Genomic DNA, 17,629 nt, shown 5'->3' with positions numbered 1-17,629 from the left:
CTTGGTTCTAGCATCATTTATTTATTTGCTTTCTTACTTAATATTTAGGATCTTCCACATAGACAATTAAGTCATATATACCAAAAAAAAAAAAAAAAAGCTTTTTTTCTTCCCTTTCCAATGTTCATGTTTACTTCTTTTTCCTCCTTTATAGCACTGGTTAAGAACTCCAGTCTACTGTTCAGCAGAAGTGGTGAGGGATGATGTCCTTGCTTATTCCTGATCTTTGGGGTAAAAAATTCAATCTTTCACTATTAAGTATTTTATTAGTTGTAGACTTTTCATAAACAATCTTTATCAGGATAAGAAAGCTTCCTTCAATTTCTAGTTTCTGTGAGATTTTAGACACATTAGCTTTAGTCAAATTGCTGTTCTTTATCTACTTAGATGATCATATTTTCTTCTGTAGTCTATTAATGTGGTGAATGACATTGATTTTTGAACACTAAACCAATCTTGAAGTTCTAAATAAACCCAGTTGCCAATGAAGTAGCATCCCCTAATTGATATTTCAGGAGTCAATTTGCCAAAAATCTGTCACAACTTTTTGCTTCTATATTCATGAGGAATATTGGTCTTTAGTTTTCTTTTCTTAAAATATCTCTTTCTATTTTGGTTTCAGGGTAATGCTGGGCTCATAGAATGAATTGGGTAAGTTCTACATCTTCTTCCGTTTTCTGGAAAAATATATATAGAAGTGGTATTATTTCTTCCTTAGATGTTTGATATAATTCACCAGTAAACTACTTCACTGAATTTTTTTGGTGACTAAATTCTTAACTAAAAATTCAATTTTTAAATGTAATATAAGGATATTGTCTATTTATAATATTCCACTATTCTCTTTTATTGTCTAGATAATATGTAGTGATATCCATCTTTTTCATTCTTTATACTGATTTGTTTCTTCCCTCTTTCTTCTTGCTCAATCTACCTAGAAATTCAATAATTTTACTGATCTTTGGAAGCAGCTTTTGGTTCTATTAAATATTTTTCACTAACCACTGCTTTGGTTGCATCCTCTAATTTTGGAATGTCCACTATCAGGGGGATTTTCTAAATCTGTTGTCAAATTCCATCTTACTTCCACTGTAGCCAGAAAACACTTTGTATGCTTTGAATCCTTTAAGATTTACTGAAACTTATAAATTCAATCTTGTTACTTTATTCATACCTAAAGACAGAAATTCCAGAATGCCTCTGTTATTTGTAAAATTCAAAATTCCTTCAGGTATTTGTCCAGTAGTATTCAACTATTCTCCTGTTCATATGTTTCTCAGCTCTGAGTAGTGGAAGGTGTGGAAATATTGTTTATTTGGAAATATTTGCCTTTAAATCAAGACTTTAATTAATATAACTTTATGAGTAGTAAAGTTTTAGTTATTTATCTGGAGCTTACCTTTATTATGAACTTATGCATCTTTGTTTTCTCAACATTTAACATGTTTTCTTATCAGTTTGTGACTTTGTAAGCCAAAAGACTCTATGTGTAGGAGTGAGGAGGAATAGTTTACAGTGAGAATCCATCTTTAAATTTTTAGTAACCTCACAATTCTCCCAGTCGTTAAAACTATAAACATTACAAATATTTGTATAGGGCAGCCCAGGTGGTTCAGTGGTTTAGCTCCACCTTTGGCCCAGGGCGTGATCCTGGAGTCCCAGGATTGAGTCCCATGTCGGGCTCCCAGCATGGAGCCTGCTTCTCCCTCTGCCTATGTCTCTGCCTCTTTCTCTCTCTCTCTCTCTCTCATGAATAAATAAATAAAATCTTAAAACAAAACAAAACAAAACAAAAACCCTACAAATATTTGTATAAAACCAGTTTCAACCTCTAGAAGCAATAGCCAAGTCTACCTAAAATAGAAACTGATTTCAAAAACTCCATCTCTTTCTCTCACTCAATATGTATATATTTATGACTGGTTTACCTGATGATAAAAAATATCCTAAAAAAATCCTGTTCATTATTAAAAAATAACAGCAAGAAGTCACACTGATACGCTTTTAAAAACATATGCCTTGGGGATCCCTGGGCGGCTCAGCAGTTTAGCACCTGCCTTCAGCTCAGGGTGTGATCCTGGGGTCCCAGGATCAAGTCCTGCGTTGGGCTCCCTGCATGGAAACTGCTTCTCCCTCTGCCTATGTCTCTGCCTCTCTTTCTGTGTGTCTCTCATGAATAAATAATATCTTAAATATATATATGCCTTTTATCACCTCAGTTGAATGTAGCATCAATCAGTGGCTGATAACTATCTCTAAGTCCCACAGGTTTGCTTCAGAAGTGTCAAGTTATAGTATGTATGGATGTCATCACACTAGATTAAAGAATAACCTCATTTGTGGAACCTTCTCTTTTTTTTTTTTAACATTTTATTTATTTATTCTTATTCTAGGACCCCAGGATCATGACCTGAACCAAAGACAAGACACTTAACCACTGAGCCACCTAGGTGCCCTGTGGAACCTTTTTTTTTTTTTTTTTTTTTTTAATAAAAATGTACAGAATTCTTCTAAATAAGCATCCTTTTCAGAATGGAAGTAGAGATCCTTTTAATTCCTTAACCTAAAGGTCTCTCTGGACATGCTGCTCCTTCCATTGCAAGAAAACAAATTTCCCTAGAAAGGTGCTAAAGATTGGATTTATATATTTCCCTAGTACTCAACTGAACATCTTAAAACTAGCTCTGTTATATAGGCATGGATATCACTATTGATGTTTTAAAAAGGATTATAAAATTGACTTGGTCTTAATTAACATTTTGAAGAACATATAAATATCTAATTGGTAGCAATATTTCCAAATAATGTCATGTAAATTATAAATCTACTTCAACTGAGATATCAGAAGACAGAACTGTGATTATTAAAAAGTTGCTATAAACGGAAGCAACAGTCCAAAAAATTTCGTGGAAAAACTGTAATGAGTGAAGGGGTTTTGCTGAATTTTTCTGGAGGTCTGCAGGTGATCTTGGTTCCTTTTTGAAAATGGCTTGTTACCAGCCTGATACTTTATAGCTCAAAGATTACAGCCTGAAAAGCCAGCTATAAATTGTTACATTCCCACTCGTTTGTATTATAAATGTTTCATGTTGCAAACAAGTCCTTTTCAAATTACACACTAAAAAAAAAAAGAAAGATTCAATTATGAATCATTTATATTATCAATAAGTCACACAAAATTCAACACTTTACTGAAACTTAAAACTTTAATTTCTTTGCGCAACCAGTCCCCTTAGGGCTACAATTTCTTTATGACAAGATCCCTAAAGCCCTAACATTCATGCACATCATCAACATAACTAATTTTTCCACTAAGTATAAATTTCTGCATCGGTCAGTCCTATTTTTGAAAAGCTAGTAAAAGTAGAGTAACTAACATCTGAGGTACTTACTATGTACTAGGCACTTCAAAGCCCTTTGTACGTTTTATCTCATTTAAATCTCACAACTCTATAAAATAATGACTATTATTATTTATACCTTTCAAATAAGGAAACGAGGTTCAAGCCAAAACACGCAGGCAATCTAGCCCTGATTATCTGTGCACTGTCACATTATATTGCCTAACAGTATTAACTTACAAAATAGAGAAGTTATAGATTTGCACTGCAAAGACAGCCAGCCTTTTAAAAGGCTCATCTAATAAATAAATAAATAAATAAATAAATAAATAAATAAATAAATAAATAAATATAAATAAATAAATAAAAGGCTCATCTACACAAACAGTTGAAAAAAATTTCTATTTCCACACAATTTTTCAGGAGGCAACTGAAGAAAGATCTTGAATTACAAATTGAAACCTATAAAGTTAACTGAAATTTGACAGTCCAAAAAGAAAAAAAACAAATTACTAAAGTCACACAAAAAATTGGCATATTCCTGACAACCGTGTGAAGAAACCTTCGTGTTTATAATCTATTGATGAAGAATAGAAAGTTACTGTAGTAACTAAGATTAATGGGTTGATATTCAAATTTAATGGTTTCAGATTTGATAAGACAAATGGCCCCCAAACTAAGCACAGATAAAAGAATAGGATCACACACACATACACACAAATACATTTACTTTGCTTAAAAATCTTTCATTTTACCTTTTGATTTCGGGGTAAATCTTGAGCATTTGATGGAGGCTTGTAATTCAGAACTAATCTTCTAAATTCCAAAAGATTGAATAATGACTGAAAAAGAACAACAATTTCAGATAACCTAAGGGAAGATTCTATTAACAGAACTATAAAAATATGACTGGTCTCAGAGATTTATTTGGGACTATACTACTTATACATAGGATTGTTGCCACTAGCACAAGACTATTTTCTCCTGGAGAAAATGTAAAATTTCTTATATACTGACACATTATTCTTGATCATTAACAATACTTATTGTACCGGAAGGCAGAAAATTACATGTGGACAATTTAAAAAACCTACTATATATATTATTAAAGGCAGTCTTTCTTTGGGGTTTAATAAGCAGTTTCCTCAAAATAAAAGGTACACAAATGCAAAGTCTAGAAGTTTTTAGATATGTTCACTAAGTTATCTTGAGATGTCAATTCTACAAAAATATAGCACAAATAAATTTATGGGCCCATTACTAAGTGACAGAGACAGAAAGAAATTACATATTATCTCTATGCTCAAGGAGACACACAGTCTAGAAAGGACACATATTATAACAATAGAAACATTCCAACATAGTAATATTGATCTCATAGAGTATAAGAACATATGAAAGATGCCCATGGAAAGGCTTCCTAGAACTGTTTTTTAAGTTCTAGGAAGTTTGGAGCTTGTAACACATTGACATCATGGTGAATATTTATTTAAAAAAACAAAATAAAATACAATTGAAAATATTAAAGCACATTATACATAGTAAATGCACCACAGGGTACTGTTTGCAAAATTTTCATTGTACATATTATACATATACATAGATGTATTAAGTGTTCTACAACAGAAAAAGTATTCCCTTCTGGGAGTCATAGTTTATAAACCTTGAAAATCACTGTACAGGAGGCAATAATGTAGAGGTCCTAGTAAAGCTGTGTAAGCCAACCTGATAGAAGATAAAAGTAGCACCACAAATTAATGAAAAAACAAGGTTTTATTTAGGAGCTGAGTGTTGGGAAAAATGGCCCACTATATACAAAGAAATGGGAGTCAGATTTACATATACAGATATGTGGTTTAAAAACCTAAATATGAAAGGAAAAATCATAAAAGCAGGTAACAGAAACTGCAGGAAAATATTTTGGTTATCTTATAATCTGAAAATATTTAATTAAACAATATGAACACATGAGATAATTCATTTATTCAGTCATTTAACAAATATTTGTGGAGAACCCACTACATGCAGACACAAGAAAGGCAGCAGAGAACAAATATCTCAAGTTTCTGACAAAGTAAGAATAGTATGGAAAGTGAAGAGTACGTAATCAAAAATAAAAAGGAATAGAGAAACATGAGCTTTTTAAAAATATTTATTTATTTATTTATTTATTTATTTATTTATTTATTTATTTATGAGAGAGAGAGAGAGAGAGAGAGAGAGAGAGGCAGAGACACAGGCAGAAGGAGAAGCAGGTTCCACGCAAGGTCTCCAGGATCAGGCCCTGGAGCTGAAGGAGGCGCTAAGCCGCTGAGCCACTTGGGCTGCCCGAAACATGAGCTTTCAAATATTGCTGTGTATTAGAGTAATTGTGGAACTTCAAAAAATACCTATGCCAAAAGCTTTTCAACAAAGATATAAAATACCACAAAAAACTCTGAAGTACATCAAAGAATCAATGGCAAATTTCAAAAAGGACAAGATTAGCAATACAGATCTCCTTGGTATGCAATGAGACAAACCCATCATAAGTTTAAAATATCATTAAGTTGAAAATTCATTTTATTATACACCTAATCTACCAAACATCATAGCTTAGCTTAGCCTACCTCAAAAGTGCTTTGAACACTTTTTAGTGTGCAGGTGGGCAAAATGATCTAATACAAAGCCTATTTTATAACAAAAGTGTTGAATATCTCATGTAATTTATTAACTACTATACTGAAAGTGAAAAACAGAATGGTTGTATGGGTACAAAATGATCATAAGTCTATCAGTTAACCTCATATCACATGCCTGAGTAGGAGCCAGCATTACAAGAGAATACTGTACTGTGTATTGGTAGCCCAGGAAATGATCAAAATTCAAAGTACAGTTTCTACTGAATGCATATTACTTACACACCATCATGAGTCAAAAAATCATAAAATGAATCACAATATATTGGAGGCCATCTATACTCTTAAATGTTGCCAAATCCAATAAAGGGCAGAAAAATAACCTTTGGATTTGGCAATTGGGAAGTCATCTTTCAAGCAGAATGGTAGAAGAAGAACAGCAAGCAATGAGTACTGAATAAATGGGATATAAAGGCAACAAAGTATGGACTGTTTTTATGAGAAATTTAAATAGGAAAGAGAATAAGGACAAAATGGGATAATCCCAATCCCCCTTCTTTGCTCTCAGTTCCCACCAAGGATAATTTTCCTTCTTCCTGAATACTCTTCTGAACAGTTAGAATTTCTTCTTGTGTGGGTCTGCTGGTGACAGATTATTTCAGCTTCTGTTATAGTAAAAGTCGTTTTTCTTCATTTTTGGAAGATGTTTGCTGGTTATAGAATGCTAGATAGCCAGTTATTTTTTTCCTACTATTTTAATGACAGCATTTCTATTGAGAAGTCAGCTGTTGGTCTTAATTTTGCTTCTCTATAGAGGTGATACAGGCATACCTTGTTTTATTGTGCTTCACTTTAATGTGTTTTGTAGATACAGTGTTTTCATAATTAAAGGTTTTATAGCAACCCTGTATCAAGCAAGTCAACCAGCACCATTTTTCCAATTGCATTTATTCATTTTGGGTCTCTGTGTCACATTTTGGTAATTCTTGCAATATTTTAAACTTTGTCACTATTATCGTATTTGTAATGGTGATCAATGAACAGTGATCTTTGATATTACTAATGCAATTGTTTTGGGGCTCCACAAATCATTCCCAAAAAGATTTCAAACTTAATTGATAAGTGTATGTGTTCTGATTACTGCACCAACTAGCCATTCCTCTATCTCTCTTCCTCTCCTCAGGCCTCTCTATTTCTTGGGGCATAACAATACTGAAATTAGGCCAATTAATAACCCTTCAATGCCCTCTAAGTGTTCAAGTGAAAGGAAGATTCAATTGAAACTTCACTGGTGTCTTTAAGAAATTGCCACAGCCACCTTAACCTTTAGCAACCACCACCCTAGTCAGTCAGTAGCTGTCAATATTGAAACAGGATCTTCCAACACCAAAAAGATTATGACTCACTGAAAACTCAGATAAAAATTAGCATTTTCAGCAATAAATTATTTAAAGTACATACTTTTTTTTTTAAGTAGTAAGGCTACTGTATACTAAATAGGCTACAAAATAATGTAAACATAACTTTTATATGCACTGAGAAGCCAAAAAATTCATTTGCCTCATTTTGTTAAGATATTCACTTTATTGTGATGATATGGAACGAACTCCATATATCTCCAAGATATGTCTATACATCTTTTCCACCTAGTTATTACTTTTAGGATTTTCTCTGTCTATAGTTTTATTTTTCCATTTTATGATGATGTGCCTTCCTTGACACAGTATTATTAATATTTATGCTACTTGATTCCTACTGCTTCTAGAGTCTGTGGCTTGATCTCGTTTATCAAATTCGGAATATTCTCAGTCATCTCTTCAATTTTTTTTTCTGCCCTATTCCCTTTATACTCTAACATAACACTATGTTAGCACTATCCACCATGCCCCAAATATTTCTAATATGCTCTAATCTGTATTTCACAGCTTTAGTCTGAAAATGTTCATCAGACCAATTATCCAGTTGACTAATTCTCTCTTCAGCTATGTCAAATATACTACTAAAGTCATTCTTTGATTTAACTTTATTATATTTTTCAGTATTAAAATTTCTATTTTGCTTTTTTTATAGTTTACTTTTCTACTGAAATTCTCAATCTTTTAATTCCTTGACCATATTAAGTTATCCAATCCAATTCTCAGGTTTCATATTGCTAGTTATTTTATCTTAATTTTTGGACACATATTCTTTCCTGGTATGACTAATTATGACTGATTTGAGCACTAAATATTTATTTTTATGTGAAAGTGGAGAAAATTCTATGTTCCAGATAATATTACCTTTTAATGGAATTTACACTTCCTTCTGTGAGGTGGCAAAACTGGGGCTGTTTGTAATCCCAGATCAACTTACCCCAAACAATTCTGAGATGAAGCTGGGATTCAAAAACTATGAAGACTGGTCTATTTTAAGTTCTCATTAATCCAAGGTTCTAGTCCTCTAGAACTTAATGAAAGTCCAAGGTCTGCTCCAAGTCTGTACAAAGCATTGATTACCTTCCCAAACACTCAATAGCCCAATATATGAACTGCCTCAAGGATAAAGTCAGCCCAATATATGAAGCTTATTCTGAAAATCACGTTCTCACGGAGCTTAGCCTCAAAATCTCACACTGCTTTCGTGTTATGTGACATAGTCTTCAAAAGTTGATTTGCTGTTGTTGTTGTTTTGGCTGGGTTGGGTTCCAGCAAAATACGACTAGGTATATGGTCTAAAACAACCTAATAAGCTATTACCCAAAGTGGAACTTGTGACCACTACAATAAATCATGGAATTAATACTTTTAAGTCATAACATTGTATCCTCAATCACAGTCGTAACAGTATTGATCAACATATTTCTTCAAAAAAGGTGGTAAAAGGTAATTGTCACTACCACCTATATTGTGTTTGTGATTGATGTACCCTGAAAACAAGCACCTTTTCATTCAATCCAAAGCTAAAAGGTCTATTTTGAAGAGCACTTAACAGAATGGAATTTGGCTAAACTCTTGCTAATAACAGAAAGTTATGAGAGATGAGATTTCAAATAATTTGTGGAAAAGAAAGAATGATGACAAGAGAGCAAAGGGATATAAACTGTCTATAATGAAGATACTGAGAAGCAAGATCAATTTTCCTTGGTGGATTAAAAAAAAAAAAAAGGAAAGTATCACTAAAGTTCAAGGTAAAGTAGGGACTGGAAACAGCATGATTAAAAGATAAAAATCTATATACAGAGCAATTAAATCCCTATGTCCTTCCCAGATACAGAAGAGTCAGACAACTTAGCACCTCCTCCTGTGGGATATAGGAAATTTAGTCTTTGGATATAATTGAAATAAACGAATTCAAATTCAGAAGAATCAGTCATAATTTTGAAAGGAATGAAATTCAGGGCTACAAATAGGAGGATTAAGTAAAAACCATGCAAAGTGATCCCCAATCAACCCTCCCACAATCTCTTTTCTCATAGGTCTGCTTTGGAAAGCCAGCACTCAGGCTTTAAACACAAAGAATAGAAATCCAGTTTGGACTTGAGACAGAGAAACCTTCTGTGGGAAAGGGGAAAGAAGGGTGGAGGGAAGGAAGGAACAGAGGTAATATGTTCATGCACACAGAACATATTATTAGTAAGACTATATCAAAGATACTACAGTATTTAGAAAACTTTAAGTATATAGAAAATAGAAAGAAAAAAAGTGGGACCTGAAAACTCCAGGAAAAAAAAAGGATTACAAAGGGCTATTCCCAGTAAATCACTGTAATGTTCACAAAGTCACAGAAAATGTAAACACTAACTACAGATTATTTTAAATTTATGATATAACTATGCTGGCAATGAAAGGAAAGGCAATTCTAGTATATGAAATGAGACGGCTAAATTTCCATTTATCTCAGCAGAAAGGCATGTCATTTAGAAAAATGAAGATAAAAGGAAAAACAGCTAGAGCAGGTTGTAGTTACTTTAAGGAACAAGACTATGGACAGGGAGGTTTGGGGCAGATTACTGCCTTTTTTCATTATAAGCCTTCTATTGCTATGGAATTTTTTATTTTCTCTTTGAACTAGGTACCTTAAATTCTTTGATGAAAATTAGAGATTTAAGAGCAACTGATATGAATAAACATGTTAAATGATATCTTAGCATTTTTTGAAAACTTGTAGTATCTTCTCAATCCCATTCATCATTAGGGTGATAGAAGCATCCTGAAGTCTTTAATTCAACCATAAATAACATATGCCCCTTTTTGGTTCATTCATTTACCTATGTAGTAATTACTTAAAGGCCTCCACCAATGTGTCAAACACTGTACTATATACTGGTATAAAACAATAACCTAGAAGATATATTCTCTGCCTTGAGGATGCTTGTATTTTAGTCAATCTGGAGTTACATGATTTATGAGTAAGGTGACCAATATCCTCTATCTTCCAATTCACAACGTTTTTGAGTCTGAAATAGAGCTTTAAAATTTATTAACAAGCACCAGGAGATCCACAACAGAAGTAAATTGGAGCTGTACAAGGCAACTCAGAAGTATGAACACCTTACTTCTGGGCATCTCAACAGCATCCAAATGGGAAAGGTGCCAAGGATCATCATGAGAATCCATGAATTATATCCCAAAATAGCAAGAGAAGAGTCTATTTTAAGTAGCTACCTCATTCACTGATATCCTAGTGGAGAAAAAGCAGACCCCATTAGTCCTTTATAGGTATAAGTTCCAGGATAAAAATACTCCTGACTAGATGAGGTATTAATGCCCAACAGGGTATTATTGCTAATATTGCTACCATCCAAAAGATTATTTAATTGTATTCACTTTTCACATAAAAATAAATGTTTAGCGTTCAAATCAGTCATAATTAGTCATACCAGGAAATAATCTTCTGTACTATCTTCTCCTAAATTATAGTCCCTTTCTGATATTGTTTCCCTTTTCTCTCAAAATATTGGTCCCAATACCTAAAAAAAAAAAACAAGTATAAAGCTGTATCCTCTGTAGCCTAACCCCGCTACTCATTCTGTAGTTAAAGGTTTATAATCCAAGTAATTTTCTATAATTGGCAGATATACTTACAAGGAAAAGAAGTCCCAGTTATTTCACACTAGTCCTGCCAACTAAGTAAACTCCATCCCTGAGAAAATTTTGTAATTGAAACTTTACAATACATTTACGTCATAGTTTGAACAATTTCCAATTCACTTTGGAAAATACAATAAGAAACTTCCAACACTAACAGAGATTTCCTGCCCAACTTTTCTTTCATAGGTGAAAAGTTCCATTTATGATGATAAACTTTTACATCTCAGATAGTATCTGTGGATTTAAACAATAATGTCACAAAATGAAAAAAATAAAAGATTTTAATTATTAGAGATGAAAATAAAAAGCTACTTAAAAACTAGAATACAGTAAAATTACAGTAAAAAAAAAAAAACCTGAAGTGATCTTTTGACAATTTTTCTTCCCACCCACAATTTTCCCAAACCTGAAGTTTAATGTGTTTTCGCATACCCAAAGCCAATGATCTAACACTTCACTATAACTCAAGCTTTTCAAGCCTAGAAGTCACTTCTCTTAGGTATGTAGATTTTTCCGAAAAATAAAAAAATATAATAGTAACAACAATCCCAAGAACCCAATACTTAACCTATGTTAGGAGTGTGGTAAAGCTATGTTACCAGTTAAACAGCCACTAATTTAAGGTAAAATTTAGAAATCAGTAAAATTATTTCAAATTTTATACAGGACAAGCAATTTTTTCCATTCCATTCTCCTCCCACCAAAAAACACCAAAAATTTGAAAAGTAAAGAGCTAAGATCAGCAAACACCACTTAGAGTAGAAATAGATGTACAACTGTTTCTTTTTTTTTTTTTTTAATTTTTTTTTTTTTTTTTTTTATTTATGATAGTCACAGAGAGAGAAAGAGGCAGAGACACAGGCAGAGGGAGAAGCAGGCTCCATGCACCGGGAGCCCGATGTGGGATTCGATCCCGGGTCTCCAGGATCGCGCCCCGGGCCAAAGGCAGGCGCCAAACCGCTGCGCCACCCAGGGATCCCTGTACAACTGTTTCTAATTTAAACTACTGAAAGAAGTTTATCCTATGAAAACAAAAAGTGATTAACCTCATTTCTGTTAGAATGAATTTAATTCTTTCAAACAAACCTTTCCTAAAATACAGTGTAGAAAAATAAAAAGCACCTATTCTAATTAACAAATACTGATTGTTTGCAAGTAGTTTCTTCTAAGAGGTTTCCAATCAATGAGCTTCATTAATTGGTCGTTACAGTGCAGAGATAGCATCTACTTATCCAAACACAGGAAGCAAAGTGTATTCATACAGACTGGTATCACAGCCTTAAACCTTGTTTCATACTTTTAAATAATGTCTAAATCATGAAATTTAAATTGGACAATAAATGTAACAGTGCAAATAAAGACAAAGGACTAATAAAATTTTAGATATTCTGAATATCTAAATATTCATGAATAATTAATCAAGGATAGGAACAAAGGTAGTATTACAGATTTATATTAATTCAAGTATTCCCTAACATTTTAATAGCCTGGAAAACAAAATAGTATATTACTAACTAGTGTACACCACAGAATATTAAAGAGTGAGACACAAATCTAGAAAACTAAAGGAAATCAAATTGGTATTATGCGCCAAATAAAAAAGTAGAGGGAAAGTTGGAAATTATAACAATGAAGTAGAAAAAAATTAAAACTACGGATTAATTACCTAAAGAACACAATTAACAATCTTATAGCAAATGAACTAAATAATCAGTTAGTTGCTTTAATATCACAAAGATGCATATGCCATCATACATCCAGGCTTGGAAGGCTAGAGAATGAAAAGATAATTTGAATATAAAAAGAAATGGCATACAAAATTATTTAAATAGTACTCATTAGGAATACTAAATAGTAAGTTACAAATCAACTATTAGGAAAATTAAACAAAATCTTTTCCTAAAGGGCAATAAAAATTAAGAGTTAATCACAGATCGTTTTAAAGAGATCATTTAATTTAATGCTTCGTAATCTGATGGATAACATTATCAATGTCTAACTGAGAATGACAAAGAATTATTACAATAGTCCTATCTCATAAAAGAACTGAAAAAAAAACTAATCCACATTAAGATGCATAACTATGCATATAAACATTTTTCATTTTAGAATAAGGGTCTCAAGAAACATTTCATAAGGACCTTCCAAATTAAAAAAAAAAAGCGTTACTTTTGATTATCAGTGTTCATTCTTTACATCATTCTCACATATGCATCGAGAATTATGTCAATCTATACTCTCCTCAAACAAAATGCCTCCTTTTATTAAGGAGAGTATGTAAATGACTATAATTTTATGAAGAACATTCCACTATATACAATAAATCTGATTTGATTAATAAAAAAATAGTTCTGATTTCATATCTTGGTTATCTCCTTCTCAAAATGTGCAGAGAATTACATACAAAAACATTTTTCACTCTTTACACTCTGACAACAGTTCCTAACAGCAGGGAGGGAGGAGAGATTAATCCCAAGTAAGTGAAAGGCATAGGCAGTACTCCACTGTTAAAACCCCATACTGGGGGGTAAGAACAAGAGAGAAGTGAGGAGTACCACAATCTACAAACTAGTTTGTTAGAAGGGCATATGAAAACCTTGCCTGCATTTATGTTTAAAGTACACAACTTGAAAGAAACACAACTTGAAAGAAACACAACACACAACCACTTTCCATTGTTATCATGCCCACCAAGTAAGATGTCAAGATCCTTACCTGAATAACAGCACTAAACCAGCAAGTATTGCCAACATTCTTTAGTCCAACAGGAGCTTTGTCCTGCCTTTTCCTATCATAAGGATTTCGAGAATCCCGCCAAACTTCTGTAGGTGTTCTCTTTAAACACGCTTTATTTTCTGCTATGCTGGCTTCAAGAACTCTTAAGCAATGGGGAAAAAATGATAAAAAAAAAAAAAAAAAAGAAGAAGAAGAAAAAAAGGTATTAATTTAGTGCCATACCCTAGGATTTTAGTTCTTAAGCTCTGGATAATGTATTTGGGGAAATACTATTAAACACTAACTTTACTCAAGTAGAAGTTAGTTTTAAGAATACAGTAGTGCCAAACAGAATAAGAGACATGCAGCCTTTTTTCCTAAGAAAAAAGGAAATCTCAAATGCAAAGAAACAGTTTATAAAACAGAAAATATATTAAATTGTATTTGAATAAATTTGAGGTTTAGTACCAGGAATACAGCACCTAGGTAAGTTTTCTAAGAAATCACTATAGCAAATATTTACAAAATAACAAGTGACTGGTTTCTTATAACAATTGCTTTGAATCATCAGGAAAACATTAAAAACTGAACAAACTGCACTTTCACTCCTATGAGCATTAATTTCCTTTTCTATTAAAAAAAAAACAAAAAACAAAAAACAAAAAAAACTAGGGGACCCTGGGTGGCTTGGTGGTTTAGCGCTGCCTTCACCCTGGGGCGTGATCCTGGAGTCCCAGTATCGAGTCCCACATCAGACTCCCTGCATGGGGCCTGCTTCTCCCTCTGCCTGTATCTCTGCCTCTCTCTCCCTCTGTGTGTGTGTGTGTGTCTCTCATGAATATATAAGTAAAAATTAAAAAGCTAAGGTAAACTCTAGGGTTCCTTTCAGTTCTAGAGATCTATAACTCTATGACAGCTAACTAAAGAGAATATTTATGTTTTTACTTCTTTACCCAAAAGTTGACCTACATACATACCAGAAATTTTAAAGATTTATCTCTTCAAAATAAGCTGACCTATACAACATCTTAAATACATCTAAACATGGCAAGAATAATGCTACTTTGCTCAAAGTAGCATTTGCATGTTGTTCTTCTTAAGCATACTGCAACATGCTGGAAAATTCTCATTTCCCATATTTGAACTAACAAAACATTTTGCCTGTTCAAAACATGTATTATTCACTACTCTAATTAAGTAATATTCGGGTGTCTTAATTGATTTTGTGTTAATTTAAAAAACCTCAAAAAAAAAAAAAAAAAACCTCAGCAAGAATAAGTTTTTCCAACATTTTGGCTTAAGAAAACCTCATTCATGCTATATCATCTTTATTTTACAGATATTAATCTATCAGATTAATGTCCTATCAGATTAATGCCCTATCAGATTAATGTCAAATTAATATAGCTATATTCCTTAATTATGGAGAAAAAGTAAATTATACTTTTATCTCTAACAGCATTATTTTCAACATGATGTTAGATATAATGGAGTAGGATTCAAACTTATCATTACTTAAAATAACTGTGAATACAGGATAAATTCTTTGGGAATCAATGAAACCACATCCCAAAAAATAGCAGGTAACAACCACATGGTATATCTTATAATGCAAAGATCAAAGTAAACTCACACATTTAAAAATGAACAGTTTACACCTCTGTAACTATTAAAGGTGATCCAACATTAGCTGCAGTCTCTGTCCAAAATTCAGCTCTCACATCAACCACAGCCCCTAGGAGGCTTTTTCTTGTAAATTATTTACCGCTAAAAGGTATAATAACTCCTTGGAAGATATTTAGTTAGGTGAATTGGGGCAGAAGAAAATCAGAATTTATCTAGAACATCCACTGCTACTAAGTTTTCAAGAACGTAAGGGGAAGATAAAAAGTCAAAAAGGCAACCTGAAAGACTTCCTACTGTTCAAGTTGTACAGTTCGGCATAATAATAATAAACTGGAACAAACTGATTTTGTATAAGGCAACTCGTTTATGCTCAAGAGAGAAAAGTTAATACAAAGTATACAAAAGTCAAAACACAAAAGATTGCTGTATATATGAAGGTATATATTTTTCATTGACTTTTATAATGTATGTTTTCATTTGACAATTTTGTTCTTCTTGCAGGGATTATATATATTTAAGAGTATAAATAAGGGAAACCTATTTCCACCTTGGTAATTAGAGATTAGTGAAATTAAAAAGCCACGAATTCTGGGGAAAATAGCAAGAATACCACAAACAGGAAAATAGAATTAGCACCAGTGGTCATATATAAAAGACATATTCAATTCAGTCATATGGTAGATCTCATCATTCATTATAACAAAAATATGAGTTTTAAAGAAACAGGTTTATTCCTTAGCCACATCATATGGCAGAACTATCATATTTTAAGATGGTGGATAAAAGAACACCATGACTTTTGTGATCTTCTTGATTTAGAGCGTTCAGTTTTGTATCACCAGGGACTTAAAACAGGCTTCAGTAAGTTTACTACCATCTCTTCCTGGCTCCTAAAAAACCATAAATACATTTATCATATTGTACCAAAATTATTTATTAGTCAGCATGTGAAGGGTAGAAACCCACTGTTTTATTCCTAAAGCATATATGATAAATACTAGGGGCACAACAAATGTTTGAAGTAAATGGATGATTAAGATATTAGAGGTTGCTACCTTTTTGCTACTTTTTTTTTTAGCAAAAGCCCAACCTCTAGCTCACATATTACTCTATTTCCAAGCCCCCATTACCTTCTGTAGTCCAGGATTCGCAAAATGAATATAAACTTTCTATAAAGACAAGTGCTACCTAAGGGTTCCTTCCCTGACCTCACCAAAGTAAAGCCACTGATACTAACCAGGCTTTGAAGCGTAAAGTATAAAGTATGCAACCGCTACAAATCCAAGTATTAAATCTGTCAATAGAGAAAAAAACAACAAAAAAACCTAACAACACAAATCTCAGAGAGCTCAGAAAAAGCTTATAACAAAATATAGCATGCCGAGAGAGGCAACCCCAAAAGCCACAAAACAAAAAGCAATTCCCACTACCCATCACCTGCTTTATCTTCCCAACACTGGTCATGACCACACAGCAACATAAAAGGATGACATAATGTTTTGCTCTTTTCTTTCCACACTCTATATGGAATATTTAAAGCACTTACTTATGATAAATGTTCACCTTCCCATTAAATTTTTATTGTACTGGTTTTGTTTTTTGGGTTTTTATGCTAGTTTTATGTTTGAATTGTTATTTAAATTACTTAAATTGCTGTATAGCTGTAAAGTTGAAAGCATCCCACTTTAGATCATCTAAGTACATTTAGGGAAACATCATACTCACTGAAAAATATACATATTATTTAAGCTGTAGACCAACGAAAAAGAAAATAAGAAAGAAGGAAGGAAGGAAGGGAGACAAAAAAGGGAGGGAGGGATCGTTTTGTTGATATCCTTTTTAAAAAAAGTTATAGTATGATTAGGATAACACTAAACCCATTGTCAGTTTAAGAAGAACTGACCATTTTTATGATGTTCAGTCCTCCTGGATGGCTCAGTAGGTCAAAAGTCTGACTCTTGTTCTGGGCTCAGGTCATGATCTCAGGGGTTGTGAGACTGAGCTCCATGTGGGGCTCTGCAATGGGCGTGGAACCTACTTAAGATTCTCTCCCTCCCCTTCTCCCTCTGCCCTTCCCTGCTCTGTGCATCCCCTCTCTAAAAAAAAATTACTATGTTCAGTCCTTCAATTTGTGAAATACAATATGCTTCCAATTAATTACATATTCATTAATATGTATCAGTGATATCCTCCAATTTTCTCCTTGGTAAGTTCTTGCATATTCATTAAATTTATTACTGGACTTTCACAGTTTTATGTT

The 17,629-nt window shown here is 32.8% G+C and overlaps 1 protein-coding gene across 6 annotated transcripts in view; it reads right to left on the bottom strand.

The window, feature by feature from the left end:
- USP25 (ubiquitin specific peptidase 25) overlaps positions 1 to 17,629 on the bottom strand; it is a 137,247-nt gene that overhangs the window by 73,307 nt on the left and 46,311 nt on the right. For 5 of the 6 annotated variants that reach the window (XM_025450072.3, XM_035709188.2, XM_025450073.3 and 2 more), the window contains exons 5-6: positions 13,744 to 13,906; positions 4,097 to 4,183 (exon numbers count right to left, since the gene is read on the bottom strand). In XM_025450072.3, coding sequence (XP_025305857.1) covers positions 4,097 to 4,183; positions 13,744 to 13,906 — 250 coding nt within the window. Of the gene's footprint in view, positions 1 to 4,096; positions 4,184 to 10,817; positions 10,842 to 13,743; positions 13,907 to 17,629 lie in introns of those variants that run through there. The other variant, XM_049104774.1, reaches the window with a different exon arrangement.

The sequence above is a fragment of the Canis lupus genome, chromosome 31, assembly GCF_003254725.2.
Source record: "Canis lupus dingo isolate Sandy chromosome 31, ASM325472v2, whole genome shotgun sequence".
NCBI lineage: Eukaryota > Metazoa > Chordata > Mammalia > Carnivora > Canidae > Canis > Canis lupus.
Note: the sequence above shows the minus strand (reverse complement) of the source record. Positions and strands in the feature narration are given on the sequence as shown.